At 59.9% G+C, this 16,694-nt stretch overlaps 1 protein-coding gene across 14 annotated transcripts in view; it reads right to left on the bottom strand.

Moving 5' to 3' along the window:
• The window catches only part of MROH1 (maestro heat like repeat family member 1), a 59,615-nt gene that overhangs the window by 5,044 nt on the left and 37,877 nt on the right, over positions 1 to 16,694 (bottom strand). For 12 of the 14 annotated variants that reach the window (XM_044928351.1, XM_025265620.2, XM_044928352.1 and 9 more), the window contains 20 exons: positions 16,480 to 16,602; positions 14,682 to 14,789; positions 14,387 to 14,531; positions 14,265 to 14,305; positions 13,836 to 13,977; positions 13,481 to 13,533; positions 12,919 to 13,026; positions 12,409 to 12,528; positions 12,205 to 12,327; positions 11,328 to 11,474; positions 11,213 to 11,239; positions 10,298 to 10,420; positions 10,113 to 10,192; positions 9,930 to 10,041; positions 9,674 to 9,769; positions 9,135 to 9,239; positions 7,345 to 7,480; positions 7,114 to 7,226; positions 5,982 to 6,134; positions 1,224 to 1,378 (listed from right to left, as the gene is read on the bottom strand). In XM_044928351.1, coding sequence (XP_044784286.1) covers positions 1,224 to 1,378; positions 5,982 to 6,134; positions 7,114 to 7,226; positions 7,345 to 7,480; positions 9,135 to 9,239; positions 9,674 to 9,769; positions 9,930 to 10,041; positions 10,113 to 10,192; positions 10,298 to 10,420; positions 11,213 to 11,239; positions 11,328 to 11,474; positions 12,205 to 12,327; positions 12,409 to 12,528; positions 12,919 to 13,026; positions 13,481 to 13,533; positions 13,836 to 13,977; positions 14,265 to 14,305; positions 14,387 to 14,531; positions 14,682 to 14,789; positions 16,480 to 16,602 — 2,210 coding nt within the window. The remainder of the gene's footprint in view (positions 1 to 1,223; positions 1,379 to 5,981; positions 6,135 to 7,113; positions 7,227 to 7,344; positions 7,481 to 9,134; positions 9,240 to 9,673; positions 9,770 to 9,929; positions 10,042 to 10,112; positions 10,193 to 10,297; positions 10,421 to 11,212; positions 11,240 to 11,327; positions 11,475 to 12,204; positions 12,328 to 12,408; positions 12,529 to 12,918; positions 13,027 to 13,480; positions 13,534 to 13,835; positions 13,978 to 14,264; positions 14,306 to 14,386; positions 14,532 to 14,681; positions 14,790 to 16,479; positions 16,603 to 16,694) is intronic. The other 2 variants (XM_025265613.2, XM_025265616.2) reach the window with 1 other exon arrangement.

Raw genomic sequence — 16,694 nt, 5'->3', positions numbered from 1 at the left:
TCTCACAAGCAGAGGGGAGATGGTGTCTGAAGAGACAGGCTGAAAGTCGGGAGAGCTGATGACAGACACTAACTCACAGGCTCGAGAAGCCAGGGAGCCCCCTGGCAGGACTAAGAATGGAAAGCCTCAGACTCCTCTCTGCCAAAAGGTGCAGAGCACCATCAACAAGGGACACCCCGTGCACATCCCTTGGCCTCAGCCCCATCTGGGCTCACAGGAGCCAGAAAGGACACGTCCTCTTACTCAAGCTAAAGGGAAGCATGTGCCGAGCTCAAGCTCCAAACCCAGCAACAGCCCCGGAGAGGGACGGCTGAGTAAACGTGGTCCAGACACAGGAGTGCAACTTCCAAACTAACCGAGGATAAAGTGAAACTGCAACAAGGCCCTGTCAATCTAAAAAGACAGTAAGGAAGATAAAAAAGACCAAGGGAAGAAAAATAGGCAGTTGGTTTAATCCCAACCATATCAGCAATCAAGTGTGGTTTACTCTGGGAAAGGGACCCCTAGAACGCAAAGGGTAAAAGGCCGGCAGTGATGGCAGGAGGGGCAGTGGCAGACGGGACTGCCGCATCTGGGGAGTGGTGCCCGCTGTCTAAGCGAGAGCCAAGCAGGCCGTGGGAGCCCCACTCTGGGGCAGGTGCAGGTGCTTCAGGCCGCAGCCACAGGGAAGGATGCGCTGCCTCCCTGTCCCCTGGCACGGGGGTCTCCAGATCACAGGTGCCGGCTCCATCCACCATGTGGACCCAAAGAAAGGCATGCCCAGCGGGCCCTGAGCTCTGGAAGCACTGGGAGCAGAGCAAAGGCTGCCTGGAGGCCTTAGTGCAGAAGCAAGGGCCCCGGGGATTGGGGACCCACAGGCCCGGCACAGGCCCGGGTGTGGACACACTCTGCCCTGAGAACCCCATGGCGGCAACTGCAGTGTCACTGATGGGCCAGTGTATCCTCAGGAGCCAGGGTGGCAAATGGAGACCTTTCCTGGCTTGAGGAGGGCCCCGGGCCAGGGTCTTGCTCATGGATGATGGTGGATGGAGGCCCAGCAGAGCACCAGCCCCAGAGAATTGGCGAGCACTGCCCATGAGAGCAAACCATCTCCACCCGGCCCAGTGCCAGGGCCTCTAAGCTCCCACACACAGGATTTGGGGGCCCACAAATATTTTGTCAGGCGTGGGGACACCAGAGCACGGAGCCCCATCCATCCCTGCAGGTGGGTGGGCACCAGGTACCTGTCAAAGGGCAGGGGGCTGCCCAGAAGGTTGGACACCACAGCAGCACAGTGGTGGGTGGCCAGGGCAAACACGCTGTGCTGTGCGGCCTGTAGGACATGCTCCTCTCGGGTCTCCTGCAGCTTGGAGCGCAGCACGCTCACAATCTCGGGCACCTGTGGGCAGGCAGCGGTCAGGCCAGTGGCAGGACATGCCCGCATGGGCACCGATTCCTGGGGCCAGGGAAGCCAGCACCCCTCACCCGCCGATGACGTCAGGGCTCCTTGCTCCCAGCCCTGAGGAAGGAGGACAGGAGCCAGAGCCCTCAGGGCCAAGGGAGATGACTCATGGCCCCAGAGTCCATGTGGGAAGGGACAGGAACCCAAGAGGGTCCTGCTGGCAGGAGGTGCCAGGACAGACAGAAACACACACACAACCTGAGGGGACAGAGTGGGAGGGCAAGGCCACGGGGGTGAGTGCTGAGGCTCGCAGGGTGACCCTGCCTGGACCCCTGCAGGCAAGACACAGATGCCCACTGCTCACCGGAAAGCGCTCCGTCCCTCCTCCCAGGCCACAGGCTTGGCTAGGAGGGGCAGGCTTTCTGGCCGTGGCGACTGAGCAGCAGCCGATGGGCAACAAGGGCACCCGGTGGCCTGAGCCGATGGGGTGCCGCCCCGCACCGTCCAGGCTGGACAGCTAGGAAGCGTCCTGGTGTGAGGCGAAAGTTGACGATAGTGCTGGCCATGGCCCCAGGGACAGGGCCCCCTGGATGGGGCAGCTGGCGGTCGTAGGCTCCACCCCGGGGCAGGGCTGGCTGAGGACTCGCCGGGGGCCCCGGGCCCAAGAGCAGAGGGAAGGGCCCGCCAAGCTCTGATGGGACCCACGCCCACAGCGGGAACAGGCAGGGGGAAATGTAGGCACACGTGTGGCCAGCCTGAAGGAGGGGCTCTGTCACCACAGTTCTCAAAGGATTTGTAAACATAACCAAGTCCTTCTCTTTCTATGACCTGAGTGCAGAAGGCTGACGACCTTCTAAGGACCTGGACCTCTTTGCTGTGGCTCTGCCTGTCGGCCCCAACCCTTGGCCCATCCAGCTACGCCTCCCTGACCAGCTGGCTGCCGCCACACTGAGCCTGCTCAGGGAGCCTGGCGGGAGGGTGGCCCTGAGCCAACTGTGGCTGGGTTCTCGTCTTGGCCATTGGCGTGGGCCCCATGACGTTCGTGGGTAGATGGGCTGTGATCGTCCCAGTCACAGTGCCACTGGAACAGGCCACACCGTCTCTGGGGCAAGGAGCATGGCTCACTCCAGTCTCCTGGGCTCTTTCTCGGCCGTGAGGGGCAGGGCTCCCCAGAAGACCCCAGGCCTGGCCGGCTGGCACTGGTAGTTTTCGTGGGTACGGGTGATGGTGGCACCCTGCGGAGGCCTGTCCCTCACCCCAGGTTCTCAAAGTCCCCTGGAACATAACTGCCCGTATGTCTACTTTACTGCATTTCAAATTTCTGCGTGTAGTTTTTTCCATTTCCGTTTTCTCCCTTGGGTGTCAGTCTGAGACACTGTCTCAGCTCATCTGTCTCTGTTGTCTTTGCTTCTGCAGACTTTCTCAGCAGCGATACCCATGAGCCCCAAGAGCAGCTTGGACCTCTCTGGAGCCATGATGGTACTCCAGTGCTCAGGTGTGGTGGCTCTGGCTGCGTCCACACCGGGTTCTCGGCTTCCTGGGACTGGTGAGCAGGGCCCACCCTGCCCAGGGGGCTCAGGGCCACCTCAGACCTGCTGGGCGCCTCCACATACGCCCTCAGCAGCCCACACCCGCAGCTCCAGACTGGGAACCCTCTTCATGGGGTCCCCCTCCTTAACCTGCACAGATTCTTGTGGGCACGGCTGCCTCACCCAGGCACATGCCCAGGAGGAACCACTGCCCCACACCCTCTGCCTCAGGTCTGCCGGCCATCTCTGTGGAGCGGCGCTGCTTCCCATGCCTGCACGTTGGGAGGTAGCTGTTCGTTCCTGCCATGTCCCTCTGCCCTTGACCCCCAGTTCCCTCTGCGCCCACCTGACCATCCTGGGGTGTTGGGGCAGGGGTCAGCCCGGTCACAGGTCACTGACTAGGACTGCTTTTTCTGATTTGGTGTCAGAGAAACTCAAGTCCGACTGTCCAGGTGTCTCTGGGGGTCCCCCAGCAGGCTCTCAGGGCAAGAAAGGAAATGGTACCAATGGGGCCGATGCCAGTGTCCCTGTCACGTGAGCTAGAGGGGCCTGCTGCAGACAGACTGGAAGCGTGAGGCAGGGACACCACCCTGGGGTGGGTGTGCTGAGTGGGTCTGCAGGCTGAGCCGGAGGAGACAGCCTAGCAGCTCTGGAGGCCGGCAGCCAGCTCAGCACATGGGCCCCAGGAGAGGCACCCTGATTTATCCAGGACAGGCAGGACTCAAAACTACTAGTAAACTCCTAGAGAAAAACGGAAATCTTCGGGACACTAGATTTGGTAATGACTCCTTGGAAATGAGCCTCAAAGCACTGCATATGGAGCTGCAGCAAAAGACACGATCTAGGGAGAAGACAACCTATGCAAAAACACCTGCCGGTCATGTATCTGATAATGTGTTAATTTCAGAGTACAAGCAGCTCCTACAGTTCCAAAATGATATCGAATCCAATAACCTGATCTGGAAATGGGCAGGGATGTGGACTTCTCCGAAGAAGACAAATGGCTGGCAGGCATATCCACATCACTCACTGCAGAGGAAGAGCAAGTTGAAACCAGTATGACATGCTGCTTCACACACATCAGGGTGGCCACTATTAAAAACACAGGCATTGACAAATACTGGCGAGAACCCCCGTGCCCTGCTGGTGGGAACATAAACGGGTGCGGTCACTATGGAAAACAGTATAGCAGTTCCTCTGAAAATTCAAAATAGAATCACCATAAGATCCTGCAATTCCACTTCCAGATGTTCACCCAAAACAAAATAGGATCCTGAAGAGATATGCCTTTCACCCACGTTATACAGCAGCATGGCTCACAACATCCAAGAGAAGGAAGCAGAACAAGTGTCCACCGACAAAGGAACAAATCAACAAAACGTGTGCATGTATATACAGATACCAGGACCACCAGCGGCCACGGCCTGCAGTCCGGCCTGTCCCCCTCCCCCGACACAGAGCCCCAAGGCTACCTTTCTACCACTCAGAGCTGACCCAGGAGCCCCACTCAGCGCAAAACCTGAACCTTGGCCCGTCAACCCCTGGCCGTCGCTTGCAGTCACACCCTCCTCCATCCTCCTTCCACTCCCTGCCCCACACCCTCAGGCCCTGGCTGGGGTCCCACGATGGCACACGTTCCCCTCCAGGTGCCACACCACACACACCCCCACCCCCGCCTCAGCAGGTGGCCCCTCCACACAGGGCTTCTCCACTGGCAGCTCCTGCTTCGCCTCCCCCCAGAAAACACCTGTGAGGGACCCATCCAATACAGGACTTGTACCCAGAATATACAAAGTACTTCTGCGAACTGGTAAGAAAAGTACAGACCACCCAGAAGAAAATGGCCAAGATCACTCTCCTCATGGAGGAGAACTGAGTAGCCAAGAAACATGCAAGTGTTCCAGGTCATAAGCCACAGAAAAACGTGCGCAAAGGAGCTGGGACAGCCCCGAGGCCTTCTGACAGCCCTGGGACAGCGGCACAAAGGCCTTTCCTGCGGCCCCACTTTCCTGGCCATGTCTCCAACTGAAATGCACCCTCAGGTCCAAAGGAGCCCGACTCCAGCAGCACTTGTGCTCAGACTGGGAAATGCCCAGCACTCGCTGAGGTGGGCAGGTGAGGGAGTGATGGGGCGACCCATATGGGCCAGGCCTGGAAGACACACGCCGTCCCACAGACGACAGCCATGCACGCCAGACGTGAGGCACTTGCTCTGCAAGGTGCATCCCAAGCCCTGCTCTGTGCTGCAGAGAGCTAGTGGCACCCTGTGGGGCCAGCTGGGGTGCCAGGGGCTCTGGGGTTGGTAGGGCCTCTGCTCCTGTGAACCCCAAGGCTGTCCACTTAGCACAACCCCTCTTTTCTATTGCTATGCTTCACTTTAATAGGGAGCTTAAATCTTTGTCCAAGCATATGGGAACGCACCTGCTGGGTCATGTAGTTCATAGGATTCATGGGCAGCCATGAATCTAGCACTAATCTAGCAGTCACCTGAGCTTTGGAGCCTGTTCAGGCCTCAGGACCTGAGCACATCTGTCAGGGTGGCTGGCAACTATGTTTGGGGACCACGTGGGCCACCACATGAGCTCATGGCCAGAAGGCCTCAAAGGTGATGATGGGATGGTGGATAGGGCAGGATCTGTGTGTCCCGGGCACCTCTGCTCTGGGCTGGACCTGCCGCGGAAGCCTCTGTGCCAGCACCTAGTGACCCTGTGGACCCCTGTCCTCACCAGTATGCGAGCAGGGCGCTCAGCCTGTGCCGGCTCAGTGCCCAATCACAGACCCTAGCACTGGCCTTTCCCTTTCAATTGCCTTTTCTATCTTTACATTCTGAGCAGTTACTTTCGCCTAGTTCAGTCTTCAAAGAGAAGAGGAAGATTTATCCCATCAGGCCCACAGGGAGAAGCGTAGAGTGCTGAGGGCCAAACCTCCACAGAGCAGGGAGTTGGGTGGGGAGCCCCAGGTTACCAGCCCTGCCCACCAGCACTCCCGGCTGACCCACTGGACAGGACCACGCCCACGCCACGCCCCCAGGGAGCTCTAGACCAGGCCCTGGCCCCGCCCCCAGGCCCCACCTTCTCCTGCAGCATGTTGCCCCGCTCCTTCAGCAGGCAGTTGATCATGACGCTGGCGGCTCGCGAGCAGTTCTTGTCGGGATCTCCCAGGCTCTCAAACAAGGTTAGCAAGAGGTTGATGAGCTGATCTGGCGGGAGGCGCTTGGCAATAAGCTAGGAGGACAGTTGTGTCAGGAAGACAGAGAGGAGGGGCTCAGCACACCTTCGGGGCGTGGCATCCCAGGGACTCAGCTTCTCAGGGAAGGACTGGCCCCTTTCAAACCCCTCCTCCAGCCCTTCCCACCCTCTTACAGGCCCTTAAAGCCTTTAGAGCTTCTGCCAGTGCCGGGTGGGGTGGCCCACGCCCAGGACCCCTACCCAGACTGAAGCCAGGTCTAGGTGCAGCCCTTGGCCTCCAGGCCCCTGGAAGGGGGTCCCTGGGCATCTGCAGGGCCCAGGTCAGCACCCTCCAGGAGGCTTCTCCTGACCAGCGGGGTAGGCTAGGAGTGGTCCTGGTGTGCAGCCTCTTTAGAGTAGAGTCAAGGGCAGATGGGGGCATGCTCTATCCTGGACTCCCCAGCCTCAGAGGCTCCAAAGCACCCTCAGCTCCTCCCAGAAACAGAGGAGAGTCCCTGGGCTCCCTCCACATAACAGAGAGCAACCAGAAGTTAGGGCAGATAAACTCTGTACAGAGAAGAAATAAAATCACAGAAGTGGATGAATATTTAGAAAGTCTGAGCCCGAACATGAAGTTCCCAATCCCCCAGGACTCCCCTTGGGCTGGGTCTTTGCTTCTCAATGTCTCAGTCCCCCTGACCTCCACAAAGGGCCCTGCTAATCCCCTTCCCTTCCATCTTTAGCAGGAGAGAAAGCCTCCAGACCCCTGAGGGTCATTTCCAGTCACCAAGTGGAACAGAAGCACTGTCCTGGCTTGGGAGTCACTGGGTGAGCTAGGGCAGCTTTCTCAACCTTGTGGAGCCAAAAGCTGAGCTCCTGCCACCCCCTACTGGGCCCCGGAGGGTGGGCCCAGCAAGTGCAGGAGGGGCAGGCTGGTGCTGGACATGGAACTCTGATAAGACCTGCCTGCCTGCCCAGCTGGCACCCACAGAGCCCGTACGTGCAAGGAGCTGCTGCAGCGGCCACTGGCAGGTACCTGGGCAATGCTGTGGCAGGTATGGAAGAGAATGGCAGGGTCAGGGTGCACCAGGCCATCTTTGAGGCTGAGGAGCTGCTCAGCCATGTCGTCCTGGTAGTCTCGCGAGAAGCCTGCAAGGCAGCAGGGCACGTGGGGTGGACGCAGGCCTTCCCTGGCCACCAGAGGCCCAGCCTCTGCTCCCTCATCCCCCCAACACACAGACACTGCTGCCCAGCTAGGGGGGCTCACCCACACAGGCCAGCTGCAGGTATAGCAGGGAGTGGACGCAGCTCACAGCCTCTTGGCGAGTGGCAGGCCAGAGGTCGGCGCACCGTGGGGAGAAGAGGCCAATGAGGAGGCCCAGGTTGTGGAAGGGCACCAGGGCCTGGAGAGGCAGATGTAGGGATACTGTGGGGACTCTGGGGGCAGATAGCCAGAGATGGCACTGGGGCTCAGGAGTCGCTGGGGTGGGCAGGTACCTGTACCCCCTGGACCCAGATATGGGCAGGCCTGTGACCAGAGGGCAGCCCTCCCCCAGCCCAGGGTGGGTCCCAAGAGGGACGAGAGCTGGGCAAGCAGGGGTGTGGACAGGGCATGGCCGGCTTCTGATCACTCCTCAGACACATGGGAATTCCCGCTCCAAAAGCCAAGGGGTGCTACACAAGCCCTTTCATCCCCATGGGGACTGGGCCTGTTCTTCAGAGCCTTTCCTGTTCTCCTCGAATACAGAGCCTCTCAACCGTGCTCTGAGCAAAGGGCCTTGCTTCCTATGCCCCAAAGTGGGGGACATCAGCTACCCACCACCAACACACAGCCCACACACAAGTGGCTTCCCTGGGAGGGGCCACCATGCGCCTGCCCAGCACGGGCTCTTGAAAGGTGTGGGGCTCCAGGCTGTTACTCCTCCCGAAACCAGGGGGAGGCTGGACGGGGGTTGAGGGCCACCAGCTGCGTTCCTCTCCACAAGGGCAGAGCCCTGTCTCATCACGAATAAAAAATGAACTCTGGTTGGACCAGGGTTACGTGAAAAACAGGCCATGGGAGAACCTGGGTAGGAAAAGCTATCTAAGCCAGCCAACAGATGATGCTCTGAACACAACAAATAACAACACTGCCAACCAACGAGCATCTTGCTTGAGAGTTAATGGCTTGGGGCCACCGCCAGTGTCCACCTTCCTGCGGTCAGCAGCACAAGCCAGCAGGTGTCGAAATGGTGAGAAAGGCCAAACTCATGGCCTTTGTGAACGGCTGTGGCTGCATGTCTGAAGAGCAGAGAATTAACTAAACACTCATTAAGAGTCACAGAGAAATCTTATTCCTTATAAACTACCCAGTTCCTACCAGTTCCTAAGTATCCAGAAGTCCAGTTCTCCTGCCTACCACAATAAGTAAATGATTATGTACAGTGGAGACAGCAGCGACAGACCGTGCCTCTGCTAGGGCCAGGGGCTGGGGTGGCCAGGTCCACCATTATCAGCACAGGAGCCCTTGGTACACTCCTGTCAAGGCCACGTGGGAGAGTAGGAGGACCATGCCCGTCTACCCTAAAGCCAGCAGAGTAACGGCCTCGTAAGAACAACTGCGAGGTTCTAACAAGGGAAGAGGAGCTGCTGAACCCCAACAAATACTAAAATGCAAAGTAACCACGGGGGCGCTGGGAGGTGCTCCTTCCCACTGTTCCAACTAACGGTGCTGTCTTCTCTGCCGCGCTCCAGGGGTTCACAAGTCCCTACCTTGGCCCGAGCTGTGGCTTCTGCCTCCAACACCCTCCGCTCCTCCTCTCACATGGGGGTCCCCATCACCCTTCCCTGTGTTGGGCAGGCTCCTAAGGATGAGGCTGCCCATCAGGTTCAATGCTGAGTGGCCAGGCCTGGGGACACTTGCTGACCCTTGTGGTCCTCTGTCCACAGCCCAGGAGAGGACAGTGCCACTCACAGCACCGGGCAGTGGGAGACGTGAGGGCCTCACACTGTGGCCCCGGGCCAAGGGATGGGCATGCGGCCAAAGAGGGGCCTCGCAGGCCGCCCTGGAGCACTCACGCTGATCTGCAGGTGTTGTAGGAAGAACTGCAGCAGGCAGGCACTCAGGCCGACCGCCCGCACCCGCTCGTGGCCCCTCGGGGACTTGATCCATGGGCTCAGGTGCTGAGGAAGAAGGGGCTTCAATAGGTGCAGCTTGGGGCAGCCTCCCTGCCAGGCCACCCTCTGGGCATGGGCGCCAGTGCACCAGGTCAGAGTGGGCCCTGGGGCAGCGCTCCCCCACCCCCTCGTTCTGTCCTGCTAATGCAGCTCACGGCCACGGCCACCCCTGGCGGATCTCTAGCCATGCCCATGCAAGGACATGGTGTTCCTAGACACTACCCACCATCATGATGGCCTCAGAGGGTCAGGAGTGCCCATCTGGGGCACCTCAGAGGGTCTCTGTCCAGGCCCCACGATGGGGGAGCACAGAGATCGAGCTCCAAGCCCCTGTCTGCTCAGACTGCACCCGTCTGCATACCCCCCAGGTCAGAGGGGCCCTGCCCACTGGCTCGCAGGCCACCCCCAACTTGCACAGAGTGCCACTGCCTGCCACACACCTCCACCATGACCTGCAGACCCTGGGGCGTCATGTTCCACTGAAGGAGGCTCGTCAACAAGTCCTTGAGGACCTGCACGGTGTCCAGGTACAGGAGCTGGAACAAGAGAAGCTGCCAGTCCTGCTGTGAGCCCCCACCCCTGGACAGGGCCACCGTGGGGGCCGCTGATAGCTCCTGGGGGCTGTCCCCCACCTCCCACCACAGGGGTTGCTGATACCTCCTGGGGGTCCCCCCCCACTGTGGGGGCCACTGATACCTCCTGGGGGCTGTCCCCCTCCTCTGGCTCCGGCAGCACGGCCATGACACGGTGCAGGCAGCTGTGAATCAGGTCCGCCTGCACGGGCTCCTCCAGGGCCGGCTCCAGGGTACTGAGCCACCAGTTAAGGCCCAGCTCTCACGCAGAGGGCCCCCCACAGCCGCCCCCCCAAGGAAAGGATACACCAGGTACGTGCAGGCAAGCATGGCCTTCTTCCAAATGGGCGTCCTCAGCGAGTCTGGGGGCTCCGCTTTGATGAACTCCTGGGAGAGCAGCCGCAGGGCAGACCTTGGCCGAAGCTCCAGCTTGCCCCCGGGTCAGGCCCCACAACCCGGGGGCTCGGTCCTCCCCAGCCCGCCCACACTCACCACCATCTGCGCCACCAGCTCCGCCTTCCTCGAGAGGTGGAAGGAGCTGCCGTGGGTGCTGCTGCAGATGGCCTGGGTGGCCATGCACACACTCTGCACCAGGCTCAGTCTCAGGGCCGGGTCCTGCAAGGACAACTGGGCTGTGGGAGCCACCAAGGCCCGAGGCCCAGGGGCTGAGCCCAATGGGAGGGGGCCACCCACAGTGGCGAGGCCAGGCCACCGGCCACTCTCCTGCAAGCCAGACGTGGACTCCCCTCCAGTCTACGGGCTCTCAGCCAGTCCTCCACGTGGGCCAAGATGGGTCTGTGAAGGAACCCAAGGCCTTTGGCTGTGGGCCCAACCTGGGGGTCCCGGGGTCACAACCCTGGGCAGATGACTGCAGGCTTGCCAGGCGCCATCCAGCTGCCTCTCCCAAGTGGAGGGGACGCAGCTGCCCCGGCAGAGCCCCAGCAGAGGGCTGGCCCCCAGCTCTAAAGGGCTGAGTCAGAGAGAGAGTTCACAGAACAGCCCCGGCCCAGAGACCCCAGGAGACCCAGGGTGGTGGGGGTCCGCTCTTCAAGGGGACAGCCCAGCCGCTCCCAGAGAAGGTTCCCAGGTTAGTGCCAGAGTCCACAAGGGAGTTGTGTTAGTGAGGCAGAGGCTGCTGCCTGGCTGCAGAACTCCCCCGACCAGGCACTGGCAGAGATGGAGTGGAGCCAGGAGAGGGGCACACTGAGGCCCCTGCCCGGCCTGGGAGCCACCACCTCCCTTCCATCCCCCCAACATCCGGGGCCTGGGCCAGGGCAGGAGCTCCTAGGCCCTAGAGGGCCGTCCTGCAGGCCTTGCCTGAACTGGGACTAGGATGCCCCAGGAGCGCCCCACTGCCACCCCGGCCAGCCCAGACAGAGGAGAGAGCCCAGGCCCCGCACACTGTACCTGGGTTTCTACCTTTATCCCCAGAACCTGGACGACAGAAGTGAGACAAGTTACATAAGCGGCTCCTGAGGCAGCACCCCACCCCAAGCCTCTGAGACACCCAGAAGACGCCCACCTTGGTGCTGAAGCACTGGGACATGTTCCAGAACAAGTCCGCCTCCACCCTGGCCAGCAGCAGCTCGCGCGGGGCCCCGGCCGCCACGTGCCCGTAGCACAGGATCAGCGCACTCCTCACTTTGTTGGCCTCACTCTCACTTCGATTCTGAGAAGTCAGAACTCTGTGACAATCACACCCCCAGCAGGAGCCGCGCCCTCTGACCCCAGGTGCCAAAGAACGGCAGAGCCAGTCTGAAGGAAGATGCCACTTGACTGAGGAGTCTGGGGCCTGTTGGGGACCAAGGGTCAAAAGGGAAAGGACGCAGGGGGGAACCACAGTGGGAGGGGCAAGCAGGAGGAGGGGCTGGGGACTGAGAGCAACCAAAGGGCCAGGTGGGGTCCCCGTCTTCGCTTGGGCAGCTGCCCAGGGCCCCTCTGTCCTAGGGGCCTGTTCATACTACACCAGCCCAAGACCCCGGCACTAGTAACCCTGGTCCAGGAAGACGGGCTAGTGTAGGAGCAGACAGCGCAGATGCTCCCCAACAACTGGCTTCAGCCCACGTGCAGCCCCCACTGGCCACCAGGGGGCAGATGACACACAAACCAGCGGTGGGACAGGAACGGGTTGCTCCCATCCTGCTGCCCAGAGCCGGTTCCTTGCCCCCCACCCCAGTGTGGGAGAGAGCCCACACACGCCGGCCCCACCCATGAGGAAGCAGAGACTGGAGGCCAGCTCCCTGCCCCACCCCCGGCCTGCAGGGCACCGAGCCCAGGAAGCTCTAGGACCAACGCCGTCCGCCCTACTGAACCTCAGCATGCTGGCACCGCAGCTAAGGCAAAACCCCAGGCCAGCCCACCCCAGGCCTCCCCCTCAGCTGTCAGCCTGACCTCGCTACCTTAAAAAGGTTGAAAATGCCGGCAGATTTTCTGAGTACATCTGACTTCACAAAGTCTTCCAGCTGGGCCAAGGTGTCATCCAGGTGGGAGATGGCACAGATCCCAAAGCAACAGGCAAGGCCCTGGGGAGGCACAGGTGCACTCACACCTGGGCAAGGTGGGGTGGGGAGGTGCGCACACACACACACTGGGGGGGCAGCCACCTCATGCTCCCTCTCCTCCTGGTATCTGGCCGTCTCCAGCAGCTCCTGCAGGTGCTTCCTCACCACCTCCTTACTTGAAGCGGCACCCAGGGTGGTCCCGACACATTTGTACAGGAAGTTCTGCAACGAAGCCAGACAAGGGGTGGTGCCAGCTCCCCAGTGGAGGGATGCCCCTAGCGAGGCACTCAGTGCCTGCACCACAGGCCAGACACACCACTTCACACCACTGCAAGGGCCAGACGTGCTCTGCGCACTGTCTGAGGAGCAGCAGGTGGGTGCGGAGCCCTGCGTCTCTAGCCGCCAGCCCACAGCCTTCTGCTCCAGGTCCTGCCAGGACCACAGCGGCCATCAGACAGGCTCAGGGAGCAAGAGACGGAATCAGGGGACAGGATCGAGGGCCGTGCCCACAGCACTGCTGGCGGTGTGTCCTCCTGCACCTCCTCCTGGGGGAGCTGCTCCTGGGGCTCCCCTTCCCCCTCCCCTCCTCCTGGGGCTCCCCTCCCCGTGCACCTTCTCCAGGGGCGTCCCGTTGTAGTTGGGTAGCTGCTTGCACATTTCCAGGGTCAGCTGGCAGACCCAGGTGTTGTCAGACATGACAGCCAGGGAATCCCGGAGAAACTGCGGACAGGAACTCAACCAATGAGGGCAGGCTCGGCCTCTCACTGGCCGGCCTAGGGGAGAACCCAAAGCCCCAGGTGCCACAGGCGGTGACCACAGGTCCTGTGCCATAGCTCCGAATGGCCGTAGGTAACTTTGAAGCTGAGACAGAAATTCTGGGTGGTCAGGTGTGCAGCACATGGGGCACTGGGGCCTCAACCAAGCAGGGGACAGGACGGAGGGCTCTCTGGCCAGAGCAGCCCCTGTGATATGACCCCATCGCAGCACACAGTCCTCACCCCAGAGACACCCGCCTGTCCCTGCGCCCCTCCCCACCACCATCAGGTCAAGGCAAGCACCACCACTCTGGGAGGTACAGTGCCCCCAGCACCCACTGCCCCAGCCCTCCCCACCAGGGCCAGAAAAGGGCCTGTTCCCAAAGCAGGCTAACTCTCGTCTTCTCCTCTTCTCTCACCACCAGCAGCTTTTCTTCCCACTCCTTCTGTGACAGGGTTTCTTCACTGTATTCTGAAATGACCAGTCACCCGCTCAGCCTGGTGGACAGCAGTGGAGAGCTCAGAGTCCCCTCCACCAGGCCCAGGCCCCTTCGGCTCCAGGATAGAGGAAGAAAGGGCCCACATCCAGTGAGCTTGCGGGTGACACCAGACAAGGAGCATCTTTCCAGCCCACTCTCCAGGCCCTTTCCTGAACCACAGCAAAGGCGATTTCTTCCAACTTTTAAAACCCTGGTCTCCAGTGGCCAGCCTTGATGCCAACAGGCAACAGTCGGGGTCAGAGGAAGAGCGGCAGCGCCCACCCCTGGGCCTCACCGTCCAGGTGCTTCAGCAGCAGGGGGATGGCGGTCACCCACCGCTGACCCAGGGCCGGGTGGATGTCCTGATGCAAGACATTCAAGAGGCGCAGCGAGGCTGCCCCGCGACCGTCCCCCACGTAGGGATGGGAAGACACGGCCTGCAGAAGGCAGAGTTGGGGTCTCCACCAGCGTCCTGGGCCACAGTGCTCCACCTGAGGCCGAGCACGGACACCCAGGTGGGGGCAAGGAGGCCCCAGAGACACAGCTCCCCAAATCCCTCCCGGAGTGCCTGACGGTCCTTCCCGGGGCAGTGACAGCACAAGGGTGGGGCAACAGGGCCTAAGGGAGCGTCCACCCGCCCCGCCCCGACACCCCTCAGAGTAGGCACTGCCTGGAGGCCACCTGGCTGGGAGGAGAAGCCACTGAGGCCTGAGCAGCTGCTTACCAGGAGTCTGGTGGTGATGGCGTAGGGAGATGGGAGGTGCACTGCAGGGAGAGAGACCACAGCACTCAGGGCTGCCCCCTTGGGGGGCGGGGGGGGAGGGCTGGGCTGGGGCAGGGGCACACCATTGCCGTTGTACTGGATGAGGGGAGCATGGGCCCCCGCCTCCTGCCTCTTCTGGGCCAAGTGCACAAGGCTCCTGCAGAGTGGGCTCAGCGCCCTGGTGAAGCGAATGGGGACCAGGAACTCAAGCAGGTACGGCCAGAGGACCTGGGGGCAGTGCAGGGTGTGTAGAAGCCCAGACCTGCAGCGTGGCCTCCCTGCACTGCAGCCTCCTCACACCCACAGCCTCCCCACACCTGCTCCCAAACCGAGGGGTCAGGAGCAGGGTGGTGGGTCCCCCAGGGCAGGGGTGCTCACCTCGCCCATCCTGTCCACAGTGGTGCTGACCAGGTAGAGAGTGCTGACGCTGATGGCCCTCACGCTATCGGCTGCCAGGGCCTCACTGTCGGCACCCAGCTTCTGAGTCTGGGGGCGGGAGGGCAGGATGCTGTGCACTCTGCTCTGCACAGGTCACCAGTCATGGGCTCTGGCCCTGAGGACACGGCCTGAATGGAGGCATGACAGGCCCTGCCCAACCCCTAAGGAGGGGACCATCCCCGGTCACTGGCAGGACACTCGCTCTACACTAAAATCGCCCAAGAAAGTCGGCTCCCCGGGCCAAGTTCCAGCATCCAGACTAGAAAAACTGTGAGCATTTCCTGAGAGCTGCTAACCGCATCCTCACAGGTGGTGTTCCGTCCTTGTGGACGCGGTCATTGCCTGAGAAAATGCCATTCCCACCAAGAACACAGACAAGCCCTGCTGCCCCATGGGCCAGTGGTTTCTCTCAGACCCAAGGAGCCAGTGCTCCAGAGCCCAGCTCCCTGGAACCTTCCAGGCAAAAAAGGACTCTATTCTCTAAATGCTGAATCTTCAATTCATGCTTTGAAATACTGAAAAGCAAACACTGAAAACCAAGCAAAAGTGGGAAAACCGCAATGACTGTTGGAGACATTTGGCCCCTCTCACCAAGAAATTAAAGATCGAGAAGAAAAAAATAGAGATGTTTAGAGCCTGAATAGCAAGTTTTAGAGCATGCTCTAAAAATATAGATAAAACTTAATACCAAATACACACAAACAACACTGAACGCCTGACTGCCTATTAGGGTTATTAGGCCAAAAAGAAAATCTCAAGAAACACTTAGAAGCAGAAATACACCTGGCCAGATTCAATGCAATAAAATTACAAGCCCACAGTAGCCACAAAAGGCTGATCACCTAGGAAATTATAAACATCCAAGTCACTGGGTTCTCGACATCCAGGCAAAGGCAGCTGGTCCACGTGGGGAGCAGAGTCTTTACAGCGAATGTGCTGCGACAACAGGACACCCACATGCAAAACACTGAGCCTGAACCCACACCTCACGTTAAACAAAATTAACTCAAGATGGATCACAGACCTTGTGTAAAACTTCTAGAAGCAAGCATGGGGGAACACCTTTGTGACTTTGGGTAAAGAAAGGATTTACTAGTTACAACATCAGAAGCAAGAGCTATAAACAAAAGCCCAATGACGTGGACTTCTAAAATATTAGCACTTCTGCTTTTTGAAATACAATGTTAAGAAAATAAATGCCTACGAGGCAACAGATTTGTCAGAAAATATTTACAAACCATAAATCTGATAAGGGACTTGCATCTAAAATATATGAAGAGCACTTCTGTCCTGAAGAAGAAGAAAGGGAACAGCCCAACTCCAAAGCAGGTAAAAGCTGTGAGCAGGCGCGTAGACACATGGATGCCAATATCACTGGTCACAGGCACAATGCTAGCCTGTCACAGTAGCTAGAAAATGAGACACAGAGCACTGACCTAACCCCGCGTGCCAACAGAGCTGCTGCTGGGGCCACGAGATGGCACAGCTACTTTCAAAAACCACCTGGAAGCTTCTTATGAAATTAAACATCTCAGCATCTCACAGTAGCTGCTTACACAGGGGGATAAACGCACGCCCTGCAAAAACATGCACCCTCACTTTCACGGATGCTTTAATCACACCTGTTACACGGCTAGCAGACTAGCACACCCCCAGAGCGCCACTCAGCAGTCAGATGACAAACCACGGGTCCAAGAGACAACACGCAATGATGGAATAGAGGGACAGCGTGCCTTACCTCAGCCTCGGGGGGCAGAGCGCACTGCTGCACGATGTACTCGACCATGGCCTTGCCGCCAGGCTGCTCCAGGTAGCCGTGGTGGGCCATGGCACTGACCACCTGCACCACCGCCCGCTTCACCTGCCCAGAGCAGGGGGCGCAGGAAGGGGCCTCAGAGGAGCGCTGGCCACAGCATGACAGCCCAGCAGGGGCTGGCAACTCACCCCCGCTCT

The sequence above is a fragment of the Bubalus bubalis genome, chromosome 15 (genome assembly GCF_019923935.1).
Source record: "Bubalus bubalis isolate 160015118507 breed Murrah chromosome 15, NDDB_SH_1, whole genome shotgun sequence".
NCBI lineage: Eukaryota > Metazoa > Chordata > Mammalia > Artiodactyla > Bovidae > Bubalus > Bubalus bubalis.
The sequence above is the reverse complement of the archived record's forward strand: the minus strand, read 5'-3'. Positions and strand labels throughout refer to the sequence as shown.